The sequence below is a fragment of the Telopea speciosissima genome, chromosome 5 (assembly GCF_018873765.1).
Source record: "Telopea speciosissima isolate NSW1024214 ecotype Mountain lineage chromosome 5, Tspe_v1, whole genome shotgun sequence".
NCBI lineage: Eukaryota > Viridiplantae > Streptophyta > Magnoliopsida > Proteales > Proteaceae > Telopea > Telopea speciosissima.
This window is the reverse complement of record NC_057920.1, coordinates 8,147,332-8,172,226: the sequence shown is the minus strand read 5'-3', so window position 1 is coordinate 8,172,226 and position 24,895 is coordinate 8,147,332. Positions and strand designations below refer to the sequence as shown.

Sequence of the window (24,895 nt, the reverse complement as noted above, 5' to 3'; positions counted from 1 at the left end):
TTATGCCCCACCAACAAATTAACCGAACATTGAAGAACAGACGCGTGATCATAAGTTACTTTGCGTCACGTATCCAAATTAAACTTGTTTGATCGTTTCATCAAGCAAGAATTAAATGAAACAGATTTTGCTCCCGAAATATTTGAGATATCTGAAACTCCTCTGCCTAATTTAATAGATTACCCATTTCATTTCCTTCATCTTTGTATTGGATACAATGGTGATCATGATCTCTCCAATGGAGAATATAAACCAGCTTTGGCTTCTCCTCCTTCAATACAACCTTTCCAACCTATTCATCTATGCAATCGTCGTGATTTTGGTCTCCTTTCTTTACATTGCAACCCGTTCATCCCCACTTATCATCTATCTGATGGACTACTGCTGCTACCGCGCACCACCGCATCAAAAAGTCCGATTCCATCAATTCATGGATCACTCCAGCAAATTTGATGGATTAACCGAGTCTTCACTCAAGTTCTAGTGCAAAATTCTCGAACGCTCCGGCCTAGGTGATGAGACCTACCTTCCCTTAGGAATGGGTGAAATTCCTCCCTCCATGTCCTTAGCCGCCGCAAGGGAAGAGGCAGAGGAGGTCATCAACCCTAACGACATTGGAATTCTCGTCGTTAACTGTGTAGCTTGTTCAATCCCATCCCTTCTATTTCATCCATTATCATTAACAAATATAAATTAAAGAAAAACATAAAAAACTTCAATCTTGGTGGAATGGGTTGCAGTGCCGGAGTAATCTCAATAGGGCTCGCTAAACACTTGCTCTCCGTTCACCGCACCACCACTTATGCTATCGTAATTAGTACCGAGAACATAACCCAAAACTGCTATTTAGGCAACAATAAATCGATGTTAGTACCCAACTGTTTATTCCATGCTGGCGGCGCCGCCATTCTTTTGTCCAACAATCACCTCGACAGGCGGCGGGCGAAGTACAAGTTGCTTCACATCGTGAGGACACAAAACGGCCCCGACTACAAGTCATTTTATTGTATACATCAGCAGCAGGATGAGGTCGGTAAGGTTGGGATCTCGTTATCGAAGGATCTGGTGGGGATAGCTGGAGAGGCCATCAAGGTCAATATGACAACACTGGGCCCACTTGTTCTACCAATCAGGGAGCAACTCCACTACATTGCCGTGTGCGTGCAGAGGATGGTGTTGGGAGCGGGTAAGGTGAGGCTTTACATGCCTGATTTCAAGTTGGCGTTTGATCACTTTTGTGTACATGCGGGTGGAAGGACGGTGATCAATGAGGTAGGGAAGACACTGAAGTTGCTGGCCGTCCATGAGGAGCCATCACGAATGGCAGTCCACCGTTTTGGGAATACGTTGTCAAGTTCTATATGGTATGAGCTAGCGTATATAGAGATAAAGGGGCAAAACAACTGCTAGCTAAGTTGGTTGGTGGTATTACAAGTTGGTGCATGCCCCTTCAGGAGGTCAAGGGATCGAATCTCCTGGATTCTATATTGTACCCAAAAAAAGACACCTTTCTTCCCCCTCCCCCCCCCCTTAGTTGTAGATTGTGGACTTGTCTTAACCTTCCCCTTAGTTTGTAGTTGGTCTATGGACCTTTGACTAGGATAGTCCAAAAAAAAAAAAAAAAAAAAAAAGAAGAAGAAGAAGATAACGGGAAGGATGAGGAAGGGTCACCGGGTGTGTCAGTTGTCAAATGGCATCTCACTGTGGCCACCCTGATGGAGAAGATTACTGGGTCACCCGACATTTATGCTCTAGTAGGTCTAATTTTTCTAACCTATAAGCTTACTAGGGAGAACCATTCTGATAAGTTTTGCTTATTAATTTAAGATTTTGAGTATATGATACTAGTTGTTATGTAAATTAAATTCCATGAGAAGAATGGCAAAGAGACAAAGCACTCTTATTATTCTAAGTTGGTTCCTGGCGTGTAAAAGATAAAAAGGACGAAAATTAGGATGGAGTACGTTAGGAGTTATGACTATGGTTGATGCGACCATACATGAAAATAAAAACTCTAACCTTACAAAGTTGTGAGTCAAATTCTGATAAGTTTTTGGCAAATAATTATTTAAGATGTTAAGTATGCTATACCTGTGCTGTGTAAATCTCCATGGGTAATAACATATACCCCATGCCTATGACAAAAAGTTTCCAAAATGTTTTTCGATGTTTCTCTATTTTTTTTTATGCGATAAATATATATATATGGGCAAGAGATCTCCACTTGGTCGCATGGTCTCTGTACAAGTGTCTGCACCAATGGATGAGCACGCTTGGTATCTACCCAGGGGGACAGAAGCGTCATCTCATGGTGTCTTATGAGAGGGTGTAAGAAACACCACCAAGTGGAGATCTTTTCCCATATATAACTCATGGGATTTACGTTCTCTTTCCTCAATAAATGCTCATCTCTGTTGGACGATTTGTCACCCTTTCCTTCTATTGATATAAAAACGTATTCTGACACCGTATAAAACCCTCTATATACATATATAAACATCGATGGTCTACATCTACTTACCCCAACTAGTAGAATCTTTAGCTTGTTTTCAACAAAAACCAGAATAACGTTTATTTGGCTTCACTTGTTTTTCCTTTTTGTTTTTGGATAAATTACACATCACCCCTTGGTTTTCAAATGAAACCTAAATCACCCCCTGATTTTTGAAAATACTCAAATCACTCCCTGTATTAGACCCCAATATAACAAATTAGTCCTTACCGTTAGTTTAAGCTGTTAAGTGATGATGTCAGCCAGTTAAATTAATTTAAATCCCTAAACTATCCTTGAAGATGAAGGAAGGGTAGTATTGTAAATTTAATTCTAATGTTTTAGTATAAGGGTAAAATAGTCATTTCACACCAATAACTAACAGCAAACTAACATCGTTACTATAGAGGGGGACGGATGAGTATTTTCAAAAAATCAGGAGATGATTTGAGTTTCGTTTGAAAACCAGGGGGTGACGTATAATTTACCCTTTTTTTTTGCCTTTTTTTTTTTTTTATAGCTAGGACTCAATGAGAGTTGAATTCTTAACCTCTTAATTGTGAATTTATCTGCTTTCACCTTGTGAGAAACGAACCCTTTGATGAGCAAAATATGTGCCAGCTCCCTGGCTCATTCCTTCCCATTTCTACCTGTGCCCTCCGGTGCTTGTATGCTGCACTCCCTGGATAGAGAAGGATATAGTTTGAGACCAACAGAAAAGAAAAAAGAAATTCAATTTAGATTTATATTGGTTCATAGATCCCCTAAATTGTTCCCTTACAAGGTTACAGATCCAAGGAAGCAATTGATATATTATTTTTTATTCTTCTTAATCCTTTTCTCTAATCTTTTTGTGGTTTGGTGAACAAACATGATCATTGATCTTTGTTCAATCTTAATAAAGCACATATAACTTACAGATAAGATAGAAATAAATAAACAACAGGCAAGAGATCAATACAGATCTTCTACGGCGCGTTGCCCTGTCCTGCCTGTGCTGACCAGACACAGGGCAGTGCGCAATGACCGCCTTACCCCCGCTCGGGCAAGGCGCTTGGGCAGGGGTAAGGCGGTCAATATGCGTTGCCTTGTACCTGCGCAGCATGGCAGGACGGGCAGCTCGCACCGTAGAAGATCTGGATCCGCAAGAGAAGGCTAGTTGGTCGCGTGGCCCTTGCACCGGCACATTGGCCAATGAGAGTACATAGGAGCATTAGTATGGATGTGATTTTTTATTTCACGGGGGAGGGGGGTAGGGTGCTAATTCGCACGCTCCTATGTCTGAGTACAAGCTCCACACGACCAAGCAGTGTTCTTTCTCCCATAAACAATATGGGAAAAAGAATGCTAACTAGTCATGTGATTCCTATGCCCAGACACAAGATCGCATGAATTTACCGTTCAACCCCCTAGTGAAATAAAAAAATCTCATTCAAGCAAACCCCACTATGTGCATTCTCACACGACCAAACAATCCCTTGCCCAACCAATAATATTATTAGGGGTTAGTTTCCCTCCACCCACGGTGAAGAAGAATCCCTCCATCGCGTGATGTCGATAGGATTTGGAAGGCAGAATAGTTGAGGATAATTTCGACCCAATAATGATATTGGTTGGTTGGTGGAAAGCTTTTTCCATATTATTATGAGCCACCCTGAAATAATACACATTTCCCTTAATTAATAGTTGATACACTGATATAATTGCAATCCTAAAAGATAAAACAGAGAACATGTAACACAAGATATATAAGCATCAGAAGAATAATGATCATAATTAGAAATTAATCAAGCATCTTTATCTCTCTAATGGACGTTTTTGGGTATTTTGTTCTTGATTTGGGCTAATTAAGCCAGTATTTGGACGGGATACTTGTCGATGCAATCTTCCCAAGGACTGTTTGGAGAAGGCTTCACATGCTTCATCGCTTCCCACACTGAACTGTTACACTTGAACCCACTCCCAAACGCAATCTGCCAAACACGGTTTCCCTTCTTCATCCTACCTTTAGCCTCTGTGTACGCCAGCTCATACCAAATAGAACTTGATGACGTGTTCCCAAATCGATGCAAAGTCATCCTAGAAGCCTCCACGTGTAAAGGCAGTAGTTGCAGGTTCCTCTCCAGCTCATCAATCACACCTCTCCCTCCCGCGTGAATGCAGAAGTGGTTGAAGGCCAGCTTGAAATCCGGAATATATGGTTTCACCTTCGCATTAAATAACTTCTTAGCCACAAGAGTGAAGAAAAAGAGAAGCTGTTCACTGATTGGTAGAACCAGTGGGCCCAGCGTGGTAATGTTAGCCTTCAATGCTCCACCGGCAATAGCCATTAGATCCTTAGACAACGACACGCCGGTTTTCCCTACGCCATCCTGCTTTTGATACACACAATGGAAAGCCGTATCGTCAGCACCACGGTGGGTCCTCACCGTGTGTAGAAGCTTATACTTTGCCCTCCGCCGGTCACCGCCCTTGTTAGACAATAAAACAGCGGCGCCGCCCATACGGAAGAGACAATTGGGTATCAACATCGATTTGTCGTTGCCGAAGTACCAGTTTTGGGTTATGTTCTCAGTGCTCACTACAACGGCGTAGGTGTTCCTGTGGACCTGTAGCATGTCCTTTGCCAGATCGATAGCGATCACTCCTGCACTACAACCCATTCCACCAAGATTGTAACTTTTAATATTACCCCTCAACTTGTACTTATTTACAATCATGGCAGCGAGAGAAGGAGTTGGGTTGAAAAGACTACAATTCACAACGAGGACTCCGATGTGATTTGGGTTTAAGTTTGTGTTCTTAAATAGAATGTCAAGAGCACCAAACATCACCTGTTCCGCCTCCTCTCTCGCCGCCTCCATGGACGGCCGTGGAGGGATGTATTGCATAGCTTCAGGGACATAAGTCTCCTCACCGAGTCCGGATCGTTCCAGAATCTTACGCTGGAACCCGAGTGATGACTCGTTGAAGTGACCCATCAATGTTGAGTGCTTCATAAACCTGTCGAACTGAACTTTGAGGTGAGATGGTGGACGATAACAGGCGAAGTCGACGAGGTAAACGGGTCTCGGTCGGGTCAGGAAGTAAACCGTTGACCCGAATACCAATAAAGTCACACACACCATCACACTCACCTTGTGGCTCTGAAGCTGTAACCATAGTTGAAGAATTTCATCTGGGCTTAACCGTGAAGCTTTGATAACGATCACAGCCATGAGAGGGACGAAACAGAAGGTGAAGAGATGGGTCATCAAGTAATGGTAACTCGATTTCAAGCTCTTCTTCTCTGCTACTTTTTCTCCCTTTTCCATTGCCATTAGCGACACAAAGATGGAATTGCTTCTAAAGAACACTTAATTGGCTTAAAAAGAAATGGAAAGTGGAAGAAGAGGGAAAGTGAGGAGGGTTTGGAAGAGGTAGATACAACAACATCAACAACCCAGACAGACCAAAAGGCTGTTTTTGATTTCTTATTATTTATTTATTTTTTTGTCCTCCAAACACTTTCTACTTCTCTGGATCACCAGCTCAATAAAGCCATGAAGAGAAGGAGAAGGGAGAAGAGCCCGAGTCTCTTATAAATAGAGAACGAGCCACCCCAACAAAACGGGAAGAAGACTTGATTATAAGAATTCCTGTTACCCATTATAAATTAAAGGGTTTTGGAAGATTGGGATATGACCGAACACCTAAAAAGCTACTATAAATTGAAGAAGAATTAATATAGCTAGATATGGTTACGTACAATCTTAAATTGGAGAAGAATTAAGAACAAAATGATCCATCAACTTGATCAAATCCAAGTAATGGGCCCATTATTTTCTTTTGTCTCAATAAATATAGATAAATTAAATTAATAATGTATTCTTTCAGTGCTTGGGGATGAACCCCCCCAGCTACTCTATTAATTGGAACAGCTGGTGTGTAACCTACATATATGAAAGCATTAATAATTTTTTCTTTTTTTGGTAGAAGGCAATTTATTGATGAGAACATGTAGAAGCCATGGCTTTTGAGTTTTTTTTTTTTTATGTGGTGATAAAACAAGAAAATATGTATTAATATAAGGAAGTATATACAGTTTTGTTAGTTAGTGCATGACGAGTCAGATTAGAAGTTACAGTTATACAACAAGGTTCCCCCTGATCTATAAACTTAACGTTACTATACAAGTCTGAAATATAAAGCAGGTCTTTAATATGCTACCAGAGCTAGGCTGATTTGGTTGGAGATGGAAGAACATTGGTGATCATAGAGTAGGAGCACCATACTCTTATAGAATCGAAATGAGTCAATTAGTCTTACACGTCAAGGACATGACCCTTCTAGCTAGGGTATCCGCTAAACTATTTCCTTCCCTTGGAATAAACGAGAAATTACATGACTCTAAACATGTGGTATATATATCTATATATATATGGACGATGTAATGAAGACTAGGGGTTATAGAACTCGAGTCCGGATCCTCTATCCATGTGGGGTGGCACCCGTGGTGAGGGTCACGTGTCAAATGGGTTGAAGATTCCACTTGGGTGGGTCTCCCCCATATGGGAGGTGACACTGTACGCTCACCAATGAGATATGTAATCAAATCTTTTTTTATGATTCAAACCTAACAACTCGAGCAAAAATGGGCAAGATAAAATAATATAATCAGCACTCTCAATCATTACACCACACCGAAAACATGATGGGTCCATAAGAATGAGACGTCGAGGTAGGGTCTCAATCGTTGCTAATCCATCCACGCAAATACATCACAAAAAATTTGTGAATCTTTAGTGATAGAATGACATTTCTAGATTTGCTTCCAAGTAGTTGAAAATGTCAAATGATGGTTTGAATTTTTCTTCTTTCACATAAAATATGATAGATCGATTTCACTGTAATATGGCCATCTTTAGACCCAGATTCAAATCCTCTACTACCGCCTGCCCGTTCTGCGTTGTGCTGAATAGACATAATGAGATGCGCAATTACTATCTTACCCTTATCAAGGCAAGACGCTCGGATAGGGATAAGGCGATAATTATGCGCCTTATTGTGTTTGCGTAACAGAATGCAGGACGGCAGGAGATAATAGAGGATCCAAATTGCTTTAGACCCACCCCATATAAGAGTATTGTACATGAAATAAAGTTTTTATTCAACATGATAGGTTAGGTTTTAGCCTTTTAGGTTCCTCACAACTCATAGGACATACATGTCATTAAATGGTGGAAGCTTCTGTTTGTTTTTAAAACATTCAATACAATTGATGGTCAAACTTAGATGCGAAAAGTACATTTGGTGGCCGTAAATATGCTTTATAAGTCATTCTAAAGTTCAATTTAATTTATATTTAGAAAGAGAATATTATAATGCAAAAATAGAGAGGCCCGATGGTTGTTGGGGAATAAAGGGAGGGTGGGAAAGAAAATGGAATTGAAGTTAACGATAAGGGAGGCTACATTAATTCGAGCATGGTTGGAGAATTTTGATTGTTCATGGAAATTAAAGACACTAAAGGTCAATGACCCTAAGGGTGTTGTCGGTTTGGAATAGAAATGAATGGTATGGGTAACAAGGAATAAAAAAAAAATTGTTAGTATACTTATTATATAAATTGAGGAATTATTATATAATGTTCAAAACAACTATAATATTTAACATTACTGCATATATATATATATATATTCCACAACGTACTATAAGTTTCAAGAGATATCATCCAAAATATATCATCTAACATCAATTCCAAAATCATACACCATAACAAAGACAAAAAAAAAAGTTCAAAATCCTGTTGATCAATGTGACTTAGCTATGATGTTGTTAATTGTTGTCAACACAAATCCTTTTCAATAGATGCATTAGTTTGAAGCTCAATTTCGGGGTTTGTGCATTGAACATGAGTTGAAGGTGATTTCATAAGAAATGCAGTCATTTGATTCAACTTTACATAGGCAAAAAAATCAAGTGGATCGGAGAGAGAGTGAGAGAGTGAGAGAGAGAGAGAGAGATGGTCGGTTTAAGAAACCATTGAGAGAGACTAGTTAGTTAAGAAGCCATTGTGTTCAACAAAGCCAAGGTCTTTTCACCAAAAAAAAAAAAAAAAAAGGCCAAGGTCTTAAAAAATGCTAAAAAAATTTGAGAATGTGTTTTAAAACGGTGCTCCAGTTCTAAACTTGTTTTTGCTAACAAAAGTATATATACTGATAATACGATACCAATACTTAGAACCATAGTTTAGTCAAGTTTCGGTCAGATTTTTTCTCTTCAGATAATTATTAGGAATATAAAATCAAAATCACAATTGATAGCAATTGGTCTGGTCATTTTTTATCCTCTATCAGTTTAAAATAATTTTTATTGTCACAAGGTATCTATTCTTTCATGTGGAGTCGTTGACAGATGATACGTCTATTTCAACTATTGGATAGAAATGACATAAGAATTGTGTCAATTTTAGAATCTATTTTAATTAAGGGAAAAGGGTGGATACTTCACTCAATGTCTGTCTCTTCCCACCATGGAAATGACCACTTTGCCAATTAATCAAGACTATTAATGTACCTCGAGCGGGCAGCATGCCCAACCTATGCTCTTCAATCAAATACCTCCTTTTGTACTTTCCCATTCATGGATATTTGTACCAGTACTCTAAACATTATATTGTACTTTCCCAATTAACTCTAAGAGGGAACAAAAAATTTAGATTAAAAAAAAAATAAAATATATATATATATATATATCAAAATGAATGGCTTAGATTTGTTATATGATTTTTGAAAATATCACCTTTCATTGTTATAAAATGTTGCTTTTTTGACACCCTTCCTGACCCATATCATTAGAAATCGCTGTCTTGAATATTTTGTAGTGAAAAAAATTTATATCAAAGATCACATATGATGTGCAATGGGGGTATGTCATTAATCTTGGATGTTAGTATATAGTTCACTGTTACAGTAACCAATAAAAGCCCATTAAGTAATGGAGCTAAGCTTTTCATACTATTATATTTATGAGATAAAATTTCTATTACCATAGCATTTTCCGCATTTGTTTCGTGGATATAGGGTGTAGGAGAATTGTGACCAAAGATGATGTCGGTACATGGAATTTATCCTCTCAAGTGCGGTGAACTATCCAGTGCACCATGTGTATATATACATAACTCAAAAATGAAAATCCTTGGAAATGGGTTTATGGCTCAATGGGCACTACCAACTATAGCTCTAGTAGGGCAAGATGCTAGAGGTCCATCTGGTGTTTCATGTTTGACTCTCCGTTGGTAGGGGTGTAAATGAATAGCGGAAATTCGTTTTCGTATCTGTGTCCGTATTTGTTTAGCATTATCCAAATTCGTCCGAAAGCTAAACGGATGCGGATACGGATAGACTATAGCTATCCGAAAAGCTATATTTACATGTAAACGGATAAAATATACAATCTGTATCTGTGTCCATATCCGTTTAGCACTATTCGAATCCGTCTGATATAGCTAATCGGATGCGGATGCGAAGATAGCACTATCCGAGTCGAATCTGATTCGTTTACATCCCTATTCGTCTGTCCTCATCCTCTCCGAAAAATTATCTCATACAATTTCCTTGCCTGGTCCAATTCCCTAGTGCCTGTAATAAGAGGGGGGTGGACCCCACTCGGGCAAAGTGTTTGATAGGGGCGGAATGGTCATTCCCCCCCCCCCCCTATTAGAGGCACTAGGGGAATTGGACTGGCCAGGGAATTGCAGGGGATAAAGATTCGTAACCTTCACTATAAAATACCTTCTTAGTTTTAACTTTCAAATAAGGGAATTTTTTATTTTATTTTTACTTTTTCGTCATTGACTATCAAAGTTATCAACTAGACGCTATACACTGAGGGCCCATGGGGTGGGAGATCGGATCTTCATCTTCTGCAATTCCCTACCCAGTCCAACTCCCCTAGTGCCCTTAATAAGGGAGCATAATAACCATTCCATTCTTGCCCGAACACTACCTAGGTGGGATCCACCCTTTTTTATTACAGTCACTAGAAAATTGGACCAAGCAGCGTATTTCAGGAGATAATTTTCCGAAAGTTACATGTGCCTTTCCTTCATGAACGGAGTGGCATACGAACCTTTTTTTGTCGGGTTGGGGATATCTTTTGGCTTTCCTTATTAGAAGGAACCAAAACTGCAATTCGGGTTTAGCAACTCTCTCACGCCATCTTCATTTATTGTGGAAAGGTTGTGGGCACGTTAACTCGTTAATTCCTAGTCTCCTAACAAATCCATCCATCCATTATTTCGTGGTTACATGACCATGGGGGACCATCGACCATAGCGTCTAAGAAATGTCAACCACTAACCCACAATGCCCCATCCATCCTCATTTCTCCTATAATTAATGTTAGGGTAAAGTCCATGTGTCTCCCTATAATGCACCCAATATTCCTCGTACCCCTAAGCTTCTGATAAATTCACGTACCATTCCTTAATATTCCATGTACCACCTCTATTTTACCTCTTAATGTCATTTAAGTCCACACCATGTATTAAATGCTATAAAATGATCAAACTACATTTTCTTCTATCTTTTTTAAAATTTGAAAAGACCTAATTGCTCTGATCTATTTGCTAAAATTTAAAAAGACTAAAATGCCCTCATTTTTCCCAAATCATTATCTTCTTTTACACCACCACCACCACTGCCACTATTCTTATGTTCTCGTGGATCGAATTCATTCGGAGATCGGATTAGAACCAAATGAGATCAAAATCAGTTGATCCTAATTATCGGGTTTTAAACCCTGATCCCAACTATGCCTAGTCTTCAAACCCATTTTGAAATGAGGACCCTTTTAGGCCCCATTATGTCTAGTAAAGTATAACACTTTATTTTCCACACAACAATACATGGGCTAGTCCATATGATAAAGGACCCTTTTAGGGTTTATTTTCTACTCATTTTAATTTGAAACTGTGTCAATGAGATACTTGCTTGGTTCTCTATCACATGGACTAACCCATGACCCATGTAGTGTCATGTAGCAAATAGTGAAGCGTTACTTCACTAGACACAGTGACGGTAAAGAAAACCCTTTTAAATATTATGAAACTATACCCTATGTTTCATCTCAATATTTATTTTCTACTGGTTGTTTTAAGATATTGAAAAATAAGAAAATTTTACATAAGAAATATTTTACTGAAAATATCATTTATAGATAAAATTTTACAATGAAACAAATAGGGTTTAAAGGAAAATTGCCTTCTCATAAAGATTGAGAAAAACACACAACATGATTTAAAAAGAATTGGGAGTCAAATCGATGAATCGCCCGATTCCAAGTCATTTTCTTCATCTTTTCAATTCAATCCAATTGATTCCAAGGCCGATTCCCAATTCAAAGACTAATCTTGTTTATACTCCAAAATGACTTGAAATCGACAGAATCAAATAAATTTAAATCAGAATCAGCACTAATCAATTCGATCCCCAATTCTGCATACAATCAATTTATGTAAGGAAGAACATGCCAACAGGATAAGAGCAACACTCTTGCTAGTTTCACTTTCCTCTTCAAAGAATCCATTTGTTTCCACGAAAATTTGAATTCTATAATCAGTAGAATCATGAGGGGAAAGAAAAAAAATTTCCACTACACCCACCCCTACGCCTAAAATCTAATTTTAGAATTTAAGAGCATGAAATTAATGTCTTTTTCTTTCAAGTGTGCCATTGAAAGAAAATAATATAGATTTGGCCTTATTTCCAACCTCACAAGATTTGTGAGCGACTAGTCAAAACTCCAATACAAAGAAACCCTATTAAATAAGGAGATAGGGACATAAAAACCAGTTTTTGATACCTCTTTGGTTATGTGATTCAACTTTGTGAGGATCCAATTTATAACAAGAAACCTCTACCACTCTAGTGGAGATTATTTACAAACCAGCTATCATCATAGCCACAACCTACTCCCACCCTAGAGTTGCCTCTTTTTTTTTAAATCTTTTGCACAACAGGAACTTATAACAAGAAACCTTTGCCAATCTCATGGAAGTTTTACACAACAGCTACTGTGGTATACTAAATCTTAACTAATTATTTGGGCAAAATTTATTAGAATGTGACTCATAACTTTGTAAGGTTATCATTTTCATTTTCGAGTATGGCTATATCTGTCAGATTTCTTTTTCGTTGGGTTAGCATAATTATCCTTTTAGATTTTTCAAAATCGGATTGATAAGTATTAACTGTTAGTTCAGTCTAATAGTGGCCGGAAAGTGATCACATATGAAATATTAGACTAAAATTGACACACCTTAATTGATATAAAAATATTGCACATTTTAAACGTAACTAACATATCTTTTAATGGGAAAGAAAACTTTACATTTATTTTGCAAGGTTGGTCCATATCCTCACTCTACAAATAGCTGGCATTGACCCATTAAGTATACAACATCTAAACCCTAAAATGAATAGAGAAGAGGATAGACAAGAGTAATGGCCATTGCAGTGGAGTGACAACATTCGTGCAGTCATTATTATTCGACTATGGATCCACGTATATATCAAAACCTGTCCCTGTAATTAGATTGTTACATGCTTAATAGATCTTCATGTCCTTATTGTCTATGTTATTCTATCAGTGTCAAGACTGTCATATTCCTCACCAACTCCACCCCTATTTTTTCTCCTTTTGATATTTTGCATATTGGGAACCAACTTAGAACAAGAAACATTTGACAATCTCATGGAGATTTACACAATAAATAGTATAGTATAATCAAAATCTTAAACAATTATTTGGGCAAAACATATCCGAATGTGACTCCCAACTTTGTAAAATTATCATTTCATTTTGGTATATGGAATGCATCAACCCATCAAAGTCACAACCTACTCCACCTTAGATTTTCCTCATCTTTGCACAACAGGTATCGACTTATAACAAGAAACCTTTGCTAATCTCATGGAGGCCTACATAAATAGCTAATTATTTGGGCAAAACTTATCAGAATGTGACTCACAACTTTGTAAGGTTAGCATTTTCATTTTCGTGTATGGTCTGCATCAACCCATCACAACCACAATAGGGATACTTGGACGCTCGTTCAGCTTGGGGCAATTCCTTGCCTGGTCCAATTCCCTAATGTCTGTAATAAGAGGGGGTAGACGCCACCTGGGCAGGGGTGGAATGGTCATTGCGCTCCCTATTAGGGGCAACTGGACCAGGCATAAAATTGCAGAAGATATAGATCTCATATTTAATCCTCAAATTTTAGCCTCAAGTGTGGTTCACCAACCCTCATCTATGTGTAAGATTTTAGTCTAAATAGACATTGACACGTGGCAGTAATCATAGTCAAAGCTTGACTAAAAATCTAATAGAAAATCGTAAGTGTTTTTTTAAAAGGTTGGTTAGAAGAAGATTCTAACCATTTTTTTTTTGTCTTTTAGTGCAACAATTTTTTTTTTTAAAAACTTTCAACGAAGCTTAATCCTATCATTTCACATAAAAGTAAATTAAACTATGCATTAAAAGATTTATGAGAATAAGAGATAAGAGGCAATTAAAAGAATGTAACAACTTGTTAATTTACTATTTTTAAGACAACAAGTTGTTTCCAAAATTAAAATATAGATAAAAAGAATATATTAATACAACGGTTCAAAATGCACAGGATTAATCTAATACAAAGTGAACCATATAGTTGAATTTGTACTATATAATTTGATATTAATTTGACCAACCAAAAGTGATCTATCAAATCAATGTTTCCAATTGACCACGTAGATCTTCAATGTAGCTAAATTACAACTGCCCATGTAATCGATGGAGGCTTTTGTCTTCTGTCTTGGTCTGATTTAATTATTTATTTTATTATTATTATTTTAATTAGCTCAAGGGAAGGCATTTTCTACTCTATTAAATCAAGAGGATAATTTTTTAATGTAACTAGACATCTATTTTGTGATGTGGGCAAATCCTATGTCAATCTCGATTGTTGGATAAAGGACATGGCCTAGATTAGCCACATATCAAATTTCATGAGTCTAATTCAATCAAATGCCCTCTTTTGTAGAGACACAGATCGTGTGTATGTCCATGCATGTGTACCCATACTTTAGACATTAATATGTGCTCTCCCAACTCTAAGTGGGAACAGATGATTTAGATTGAAAAAGCCGTAAAAAAGAATAGTTTAGATTTATCTTTTTTATGTTCGGAAACATCATCTTCTATTGTTACAGAGATAACTACCCATATAATTATATCTATTTTTATATTTTTATTTAGGGGCGGATTAGGCCAAGCCCAAACCGAGGCCTCAGCCCAAGCCCAATCTAAGCAGCCCGACCTTGTACTTAGTCAACTTGGTCCCAAGCCCTCACTGCCCAAATGATCAAATCTAGCCTTGGGCTTGTCAGTTGGGCCTGGAAGAATCATTCCCTAGATTAACTGCCTTGAGACTTGAGAGTAGACCAATTTTGGGCCCAGAACTAAAGGCCCATTATTGGTACAAAGTTTCTCTACATATAGCCAAGTGTCTGACCTTTAGCGAGTTCAGTTCACGGTCCTTGGGACTCCACACCCACCCACCTGGAATCTAGAGGACCCACAGGGGGAACAATAGATTCCAGGTGGGTGGGCAGTATGGTCCCAAGGACCATCCTCGTACGAGGACCTGAGCCACACTCACTTTTAGCTACTATAAATACATGTAAAAATGGAGTCCGGATCAGCTCCCCGCACGTGAAGGCTTCACATATGTATGTCTATTTTTATTTCCATAAATGCCCCTCTATGCTACCATTAAGAGTGATTAGAAGGACATTTGTGGAAAAAAAGAACATGTGTCGTTACGAAATGATACATAAAGAGTCGTTAGTAAAAAAGAGACTCATGTTAGGAAAAGAAATCCAAGCAATACAGGCATCGTGGATACCACGGGCCTTTTTAAAGTTAACATGAGAACCATGAATGGCGGAATTTCTGCCCCCAATGCGCTCTCATTGGCTGCCACACATGCATGGCCCCTGCACTACTATGCAGAGAACGGTTCCCCTTCCTTTATAAAGCCGAAGGTACATTAGGCCCATGGGCCTAGAACCGTTCCAATTATATATAAGCATGCGAGTACCAAAGAAAATTTAAATCTGTGTAAGCATGCATTTTCCAAAGCTCCACAGCGATTATCTGATGGATGTTAACAAATTTCCTTCATCTTTCTATAAAGTACAAGTGGGGCCACAAATGGGTGGATGGTGATCCAATGTCTGGAACTATTGTGGACCTAATACAAACTATGGGCCTGTGATGGGCTTCTGTCATGCGATTCACTGTTAGTATTCTTTTGCAATACCTATTGGGCCCAGATAAGCCAACAAATCCTGTATGGGCCACAAGGGTAGTGCTCAAGTAACGGCAGTCTGAGCCCCTGAGGTGATCAATACACTGGATCCATAGTTTCCTGGACGGTCTAGATCAGCTGCAATCAAGTCCCCCACATGATATGATTCAGAGACACGTGGCCCCAGTCCACATTAAGATCATTGGAAATTCGTAAATTATACAGAAAAAGGTAAATGACAAGCATTTCTATTTTAAAAGCATTCAAAATACATTTTTGTTTTTTTTTTTTTTATTTTAAATTTTATGTATTTTAAGACCTTAGACTTGTTGAATAATGGTTTACTTAACTAACCATATCTCTCTCTACCGAACTCCAATCGACTTGATTCTTTCGCCAACGTTAAGTTGACTCGAAGGACTACACTTCTCATGCTAACATCTTTAACTCATGTTCAATGTACAAGTCCCAAAATTGAGCTACAAACTAATGTATCCATTGAAAGGATTTCTAAAGTGATTACTCACAACTCCAACTGAACATTCGTCACTCTGGGAGTGTATTGGCTGTATTGACAACATGAACAACTCCATAACCAAGCCACATTGTTCAACAAGATTTTAGAGATGATCTTTTTATGATGTTTGAATTTGGAATTTTATTTTGCATGATATGTCTTTGAACTTATAATGTGTTTAGAATACATATGAATTAATGTTGGATATTATAGTTGTTTTGAAAAATTAGATGCAGGTATTCAGGTAATAATTTTTCAATTTATATGAGTTTACTGTTGGTTTTTTTTTTCAAAATCTACACGTTTAAAACCCATACCGTATGTTTCTATTTTTTTACCATTACCCTTTTTGCTAACTATGTTTGTACTTGATCCTAACATGGATAGCGGGCTTACGTCTCATTCAATACGGTTCGAGCATATCAAACCATATATATCGGGCCGATTCAATCTAAAAAAACCACTTTTTTGAATGTTGCACTAATATTTTATCAATTTGGTATTGGTTTAGGGAGCATCCCATACAGATACAATACCATGTTTTAAAACCATAGGTTCAACATATACGTATATAGTATGCACCTTTTTCCTTCTTCTTGGGGTCTTTTTCTTTTTAAGTTCCACTTTCATGGGGGAGGAACATCGAGGTAGTCATTCCATTGGACTAGAACTTTAAAAAGTGGAGAAGGTCAAAGAGAAAATCAAAAAATGAATGGGGAAGAGAATTTCTTTAATTTGGTTGGAGTTGGTTAAGACACTTAGTCCCCCTTTCTTGATTTTAGAAGGAGACAATCGAGATGTTATACTACTTAGATGTCATGATGTTGACAACAACTTAAATCGTTCATATATAGAGACTGCTTCTTAGGAGCTTTTCCTAACTTTTTAAACTCCACTTCCTCTTAGAGCCCTCTTCTACTATATACAATAGTTGCTTATAGACCCTTCTTTTCATTTTAAAAAAAATCTTACTTTGATACCATTACCTGACCCCACCATAGAAGATAGATCAAAAAGAGAGAGAGAGAGAGAGAGAGAGAGAGAGATTCATTCCTTCTTATGGTTTGTAGCTTTTGAGGAATGTATGGAAGTAAGGTTTGGTTTGTTCCCACTTTAAAAAGGAGGAGTAAGGGAAATAGGTGGGGTTCCTTTAATTCTTCCTAGTTCTTACCTACAATGACCTACTTATTTGTATTATTCCAAGGTTTATTTTGTAATCTTTCACATATACATGCAAAACTATGAACATGTGGGACTTTGGTCTACGACTCAATTTTTTCTTCTTCATCTTATACTTTAGTTGTCGTTGGTCTAAGGAGACATGATCGGCTGCTTTGGAAACTGGTGAAGTGGGTCCCACCGAATCCAAGATGCCACATATCATCATGATGAGTGAAGCATGCATGCATGAATGCATGTAGGGGTGTCAAAACCTAGTTTGAGTCGATGAAATCAAATCGAAATTGATATAAGCTTTTTGGATCATGTTTTGAATTGGGGTTTTGTGCCACTCAAATCAAATCGAACTGCATCAAAATCAATAAGTCTTTAAATAAAAATAAAAAATCGGACCAAATCCAATATAACCTGATATGATCGAATATTTATTTAAAAAATTTTCAAACAAGATTAAGAAACTGAAATCGAATCAAAATTAGGCATTTGGATCCTCTACTATGGCTTGCCCGTGCGGCCTCACGGAGTCTCAGAGAGGCGGGGGCATGGATCCCACATGGACCCCACTTGGGCAATGGGTAGGATGGTCATTTGCCCACTGCCTCTATGAGGTCGCACGCCTACCGTCCGGACATATCCTGATCCCAAAACTAGGGCACCCTTATTGGATCATGTTTTGAACTCACTCATTCTCACACCAAAACCAATAAAACCATATCAAAACCAATCTAAACTGATCAATTGACACCCTTATATACATGCATCCAAGGAGTCCTGAATCCAGTTCCTTTACATGTATGTGTATGTGAACGTACATCTGAGAGACAATCAACTACATGTCCTCCGAGTTGGGCTCACGTTCACGTACGTGAATGTACAAGAACAGGTCCTAGTTGTTTAGTTGGAATCCACTCCATATGACAATCCACTCCATGTGGGTACCATAGAGTGGATTCTATCTGAACAATTAAAAGTTGTTCTCGTACGTTCATGTATGTGAACATGAGCTGGACTCCATGTCCTCCTCCCCTTTAAAGGTCAAAAATGAGACATGTGATTGCCTCTCACATGTATGTGGAGATGATCAATTCTTAGGAATCCCTACATTGGAGTCGGTCCTTCCTCTATTGAGAGAGAGAGAGAGAGATAAAACAAAGTGGTTAAGTGGAATTTAAGGACATAAATATATAATAATAGGTGGGAATTGGGATCATAGAAGGCAGAGAGCATAAGAGGGATGGATTTATTTAGGATTTTATTAGGATGAAGATCTACAAAGAGAAAGTATTTTTATAAGACTGACAGCACGAGTAATCGTCATTATTCGTACATAATAATACCCCCATCCCCCCCTTAAACAAAATAAAATACTTATTTTAATGGTGGAGATCGAGAGGGTTTGTCTGTCATGTTTGTCTTGGATGGATCCTCGTCGTTTGTTCGTAGTTTACAAAGCGAGAATGAGACTAAGAGAGAGGAGAGAGAGAAGAGAGAGAATCTTTTGGAAAGCGGTGGTCGTCCTCTGCTTATTGTCCGACGAGGGGCGCCAATCTCTAGAACTATCTGATTCTTTTTCACAGATTTTGAATCTTTTCATTTGATCGAATCAGATGGGAAGGGAAGGGAAAGAAGGGAATGGGCGATGATGGGGTCCGAAGAAGAACACTTTATTGTTTTTTTCTTCTTCGTTCTTTCTTTCTTTCTTTCTTTCTTTCTTTCTTCTTCAGTTCACTACTCAATGACATCTTTGACTACTCGAGAGAAGGGATATTTATTAAAACTTCTTTTCTAGCTACACTAATAATTATAAGTTTGGGAAGGTCTGTTGGACTGATGATTGCGTTGTATCTGAACCCTATGCTTGCTTGGCCTGTGTGTGTGTGTGTGTGTGTTGTGAGTACTTTAATCTCTCTCTCTCTCTTGTCTCTTGTCTCTGTTCCAACTTCCAATCAAAAAGCTAAGCGGATCTTCTACCATACCAATGCTATCAAAGCTAGGCTTCTTGTGAACTGTGGAGAGGACCTTGGGTCAGACTTACAGATCCCTCAACTATTTGATCATGACGAGCTGACCATAACAAACCCATCAGATCAGCATCAAATCCTCCTGCCTCACGTGATTCTTCTGTACGGTATACCTACTTACTATAAATAGATACTTTTTTTAAATTCCGTATACAGATCTCCTGCTAACTTGCTATAATTACTCAAGTGCTACGAACCTAATCCCACCGGTAGCACCATAGATATTAATTGATTTTTTGGTTTTAAATTGCGTTATGCTAAATTAGGGAAACTATATAACATAAGAGTGCAATAGGGTCTTGTTAGTGCTGGATTTTTTAAAACCTTAGTTTAACCCCTGAGTCCCCTTAATTGGATCTAGGCCTGCTTTGATTCTAATTCTACCTGAAAAATCTAACTTTGACCTGTGCGCAGAGTCGGTCTGACCTTTATTAGCCCTAACAGTGAACAATCTTAGGCATGAGGAATACTGATCTAGACCTGTTGAACTAACTAAGCAGTCAAGTTGGTTGGTTGACTATAACTCGCTAACTCAAATAAACATATAATCTATTACAAATTAAAATATATATATATTGACACTCAAACCTTTATTAAAAAGATCTATGCACCTTATGCCCACCCTTGGGACTAGAAATACTTATAGAACATCTTAGGTTTTTGAGATTTCATATCAGAATTCAACATGATTAAAAACCACAATCTTCAGCATTATGCATGGCGGTAGGGTGGAAGATGAATATGAATTTATGGTCCAACTCTTTCTAGGAGGGGGGACTAGAGATGCAAGGGTTGGGTTAGTCTAAGGAGAAGAAGACAGGGTCGGGCTCAACCCAAGATCTCAACCCTGGCCTGCCCCTGTCTTGGCCAAGGTTCAAAAACTCGTCTCGACTAGGTCGAGATTCTCGAGATCTCGACGAGATAATACTTTTATTTTTTGTTTCGGTGTGTAAATGCTCATAGCTGGCTCCGAAACTTTAAGAGAAACATGTTTTAGGCTTAATAAACATATTTAAATCTTCATATTGTTATAAAAAAATTAAAAAAAAAAACACCCAAGTTTGTGCTTTGGATTTGCACCCTTGGTTCATAGTAAACATCAAATCCTTATGTAATATTTGTCTATATACATTGTTTGAGTGTTATGAGATATAATGGGCAAATAAAACAAGTAAATTATGCTATAATAGATGAATACACATAATATGTAAAAATTACAAAGTATAATGAACAATATTTATGTCATAGACACTATAGTCTTCCCCGTCCCAATAATACAATATTGTGAGTCTGTGATTGTCTATTGATATGAATTATGACGTACTTGATCAAATCCACTCATAGTCCGACAGAACTAACTTGCATTGTATTCCTTCTACATGACATATGAATACCACATCATAGTATTCGAGAAGAAACAAGAATAGTTTCTTCTCAAAAGATATTCGAGATTTTCAAGATTTCACCAAAATTTCAATCGAAATTTTCAAAATACTGCAAATTTTAAATTTCTTATATAATCTCGTCTCAAAAAACTCAAGATATTCAAGATCTCGTTGAAATCTCGACAAGATTTACAATCATGTCCATACATATAACTATTCTACACGCTATGGGGGTTTTTTGTCCCGCAATTCTACAATTAAAGAGAAGGTTTGGGTCGGGTCCGAATGAATTTTTCTCCTCTCAGGTTCTTGCCCGGTCAAGTTCATAGGTTCCTCTCATAGAGGATCAGAAATGACGACCTCATCCCCTGTCCAAACACACTATCCGGGTGGGATGAGGTCGTCATTTCTGCCCTCCCTGTGAGAGTAACCTACGAACCTGAGAGGAGTTAAGTCCGGGTCGAATGCTTCTCTCGTGAGAAAGAGAGAGAGAGAGAGAGAGAGAGACGTAGACGTAGACGTGGACATGATGAAAGAGAGTGAGAGAGAGAGATTCAGGGCATCCCACATAGAGATGGATGCAGGGTTCCCCTTTACCTTGGGAGGATGACAGTGGGTTGGCAGAAGCCACAGATACGGATGCAGACAGAGAGAGAGGACTTTTGATGTCGTATTGGTTTTGTTTTGATTATAGAAAAAGAGATTGAATTTGAGACTTGAGAGTGAGAAACTCATACCAACTCCCTCCTCCTCGTGATCGGAGAACCCCCAGACCAGATGATGATGATCCCATCTTCTTCACCACCCCCCATGTCACGTGCCCTCTTTTGACTACCCAATCAATGACCGAACCCCATCTGCTTCTCTGACTCCCTCTCTCATTGTTTACTTCGCCTCTCTCTCTCTCTCTCGCTCTCTTTCTCTATCGGATTCTCTATCTATACTATGATGGTTTTGTATATAAATAGAGAGAACCACTGCTACGAGTCTCTGCAAGTGTGACTCTACTTCTTCTAGTTTCCCATCAAACTATCAAACACAAGAGAAATACCAACTCCTCCTCTCCCCCACCACTTCCACACTGACCCACTTCACTTACTACCTCTCTCTCTCTCTCTCATATTCATTTATGATTTGTGCTTCACGACAATGTACATGAACTGAAGGTGTTGACTGGTCTTTTGCCATTTATATGTGCTTTTAAAGCTAAGAGACAACACTCCCCCCTCAGTCTCTCTCTCCCAGACTACTGCTCTTCTTTCTATTTCTCTTCTTTCACAAATCTCAGAATATCAGATTACATTATTACTATTGCTTTCTTTCCATTGCTGTGCAACCCTCCAATTATATTTCTTCTCTTCTTCAGTTCAGTTCCTCACTTCTCTCCTCTCCCATTTCCTTTTTTACACTATTGTATGCAAAACTCAAAACCCACCTGAAAGAGTTTGAGTAGTAGCTCTCATAGCAACCAATATGATGGGTCAATGTTCATGTGGGTTTTTCCATCCTCAAGGGAATTGTTTCTCTGTTCTGTTCTCCATGCCTAACCATATAATACCTATCGATGAACCAGAATCTTACACTATAACCTCACCTTCTTCATCATCTGTGGATTGCACCCTTTCTTTGGGTACTCCATCTACTCGCCAAACAGAAGAAAAATCCATCTCCAATCATCGAAAATCTCTGTGTTGGGATATTTTCCAGACCAACAACCCACCTTCATCAACAAACACCCACAAGAACAGCCGTGGTGGCAATGGCAATAGCTTCAATGGTGACCCTCTCTTGTCTCGGAAATGCGCAAACTGTAACACAGCTTCTACTCCTCTCTGGAGAAACGGCCCCAGAGGCCCCAAGGTACTATTTAAAAAATTTTAAAATAAATTCTACCCAAATTCCTAACAAGTGGTATCAGAACTAAAGATAATTTGTACTTTGATACAGTCGTTGTGCAATGCTTGTGGAATCCGTTATAAGAAAGAAGAGAGGAGAGCAACCACAACAGTTAACAACACAAGTGCTGCTACAGGGGGAACGATGGAGTCGCAGTTCTTGATGAGTCAACATCATCAAAACTCATGGGGTCACCATGAGGAAACACAGAAGGTGGCTTCCATGTCACCGGCAGGTCTGGGTAATGAATTCAGATTCGTCGACGATGATGATCGAAATTCCACCGCCTCCACCGGTATTCCTTTCCTTTCGTGGCGTCTCAATGTTCCCGACAGGCCTAGTTTTGTTCATGACTTCACATGATTGATTTGATTTGAAGCAACAGATGGTTATGATTATAGATGATTATCGTATACTTTTTCTTTTATATTTTGCACTTTTTGTTGTTTCCTCTCTCTTTGCCTTCAAAGATGGAACTAAATCGCGATAATTGTGTAATGTTGTCTTTAACCCTTTTCACTTATGACTTCTTAAGGAATCTATGTAATCTCTCTAGCTTGTTGCAATTCTTCTTTATAGGTCACCTGTTCATCTCTCATCAAATCTCTAAACTCTCTAGACTTGTTTCTTGCTTAGACTGGGGATTTGTAGATTGGATGCTAAGAGATGATATGTAATTTGGTGGACATATAGATCCAAGGTCCCATGGTGACATGTAATGTTTCAATTCAATCAGAGTTTGTCACGTGGTAAAATAAAGTACTAAAATTACACTTTTATCTTTTATTTTTCGTACAATGGTGTAGTCTCGAGGTGTTTGCCACGTGGTAAAATAAAGCATTAAAATTACACTTTTATCTTTTATTTTTCGTACAATGGTGTAGTCTCGAGGTGTTTGCCACTGGTGCATCTTATTTTGTACTATGGATTGCTCACTTCGAGTAATTCAAAGCAATAGCCGCAAGACCGATGCGTAAATCGTGCCCCTTGCTGATGGGTTACGATTTTTCGGTGCTCATTTACAATGGGATTTGCCCTTGGTTGAACACCTTTTCAGTGCCTGATTCGAGATTGATTTTCCTTCATCTGCATTTCCTCTTCTTGGCAACATTACAATTCAATTTTGGTGTTCCACCGGGCCTTCCAAGAGGGTTCGTGGACCATTAGTGGGTGTATGGACATGCATGAGAGGAAAAATGATTGAATTAGAGTATGACACGGGTCATGTTAGTTGGATTTCAAAATTGTTTATCTTAGAATTCGTTTACGATCATCTATTGATTTGATAACTCTAACGCGTGAGAAAAAATGAACAGATAGTAAATCACCTAATTAAGATAGGCCATGAAATTTGACATGTGGACCAACAATGGATGCTCTATCGTGGGCTGTGATTGACAAGTCTTGTTTCTGTTTTGTTGGGCTTAGTTACTAAGTACATTTTAGGCTGGAATATTGAGCTTAGCTTGATGGGCTCAAGTTCTTTCATATAGGAAAGCACTAGATGGGCTTAGCTCCTTGTATAGGATTGCACATTTACGGGTTTTGAATTTGGTGATCTTGGCCATAGCCAAGCTATGGAGAGTACAATCCTCTTGAGAGATTTTGTTTGAAAGGGCTCCAAACCATAGTTGAAAATCTCGTGAAATTGCGGCGATATTTCGTCAAATTTTGTATATCTCGAGCTGTCCGAGATACAATACCAATCCGAAATGAAAAAATACCATATTTCGACGATATCTCGTGAGATATCGACGTAATATCGTGGACTCACGATATATCGCGAGATATTGAAAAAGTCACTAAAAGTGTCACGTGCAATATTTCGAATATTTTGAAAATTTCGGTCATCTCGTTTCGGAAATCTCCGTAATTTTGGTAATCTTGTTTCGAAATTTTCAAAAATCTCAGTCATTTTGGCATTTTACACCCACAGAAAAATACCATATTTCGATGAAATTTCATCGAAATTTTGATATCTCGGAAATTTCGATCAGACCAAAACACCGAAACAAAACGAGATTTAGTACCATGCTCCAAACAACCAAACATTATATTGTTTTCTCT

The 24,895-nt window shown here is 38.3% G+C and overlaps 2 protein-coding genes and 1 pseudogene across 2 annotated transcripts; 2 read left to right on the top strand and 1 right to left on the bottom strand.

Moving 5' to 3' along the window:
* The first annotated feature begins 238 nt into the window (after positions 1 to 238).
* Positions 239 to 1,410, top strand: LOC122661833 (annotated as a pseudogene).
* Positions 1,411 to 4,335: 2,925 nt separating this feature from the next.
* On the bottom strand, positions 4,336 to 5,811 carry LOC122661832 (3-ketoacyl-CoA synthase 4-like). Its single transcript, XM_043857344.1, has one exon. It carries the CDS (start codon positions 5,809 to 5,811, stop codon positions 4,339 to 4,341), a length of 1,473 nt encoding a protein of 490 aa, XP_043713279.1. The 3' UTR covers positions 4,336 to 4,338.
* A 3,849-nt stretch (positions 5,812 to 9,660) lies between these two features.
* LOC122661831 (GATA transcription factor 19-like) lies at positions 9,661 to 23,264 on the top strand. The gene is made up of 3 exons (XM_043857343.1): positions 9,661 to 9,754; positions 22,389 to 22,792; positions 22,880 to 23,264. Exons 1-3 carry the CDS (start codon positions 9,661 to 9,663, stop codon positions 23,189 to 23,191), a joined length of 810 nt encoding a protein of 269 aa, XP_043713278.1. The 3' UTR covers positions 23,192 to 23,264.
* Positions 23,265 to 24,895: the final 1,631 nt, after the last annotated feature.

What these genes read in the sequence shown, in the direction of transcription:
- LOC122661832 (XM_043857344.1), bottom strand. Translation starts at nt 5,811, where the DNA reads ATGGCAATGGAAAAGGGAGAAAAAGTAGCAGAGAAGAAGAGCTTGAAA.
- LOC122661831 (XM_043857343.1), top strand. Translation starts at nt 9,661, where the DNA reads ATGAAAATCCTTGGAAATGGGTTTATGGCTCAATGGGCACTACCAACT. An exon ending in AGGTCCATCTGGTGTTTCAT is followed by an intron (nt 9,755 to 22,388) that starts GTTTGACTCTCC and finishes TTTGAGTAGTAG; the next exon opens with CTCTCATAGCAACCAATATG. An exon ending in ACGGCCCCAGAGGCCCCAAG is followed by an intron (nt 22,793 to 22,879) that starts GTACTATTTAAA and finishes ACTTTGATACAG; the next exon opens with TCGTTGTGCAATGCTTGTGG.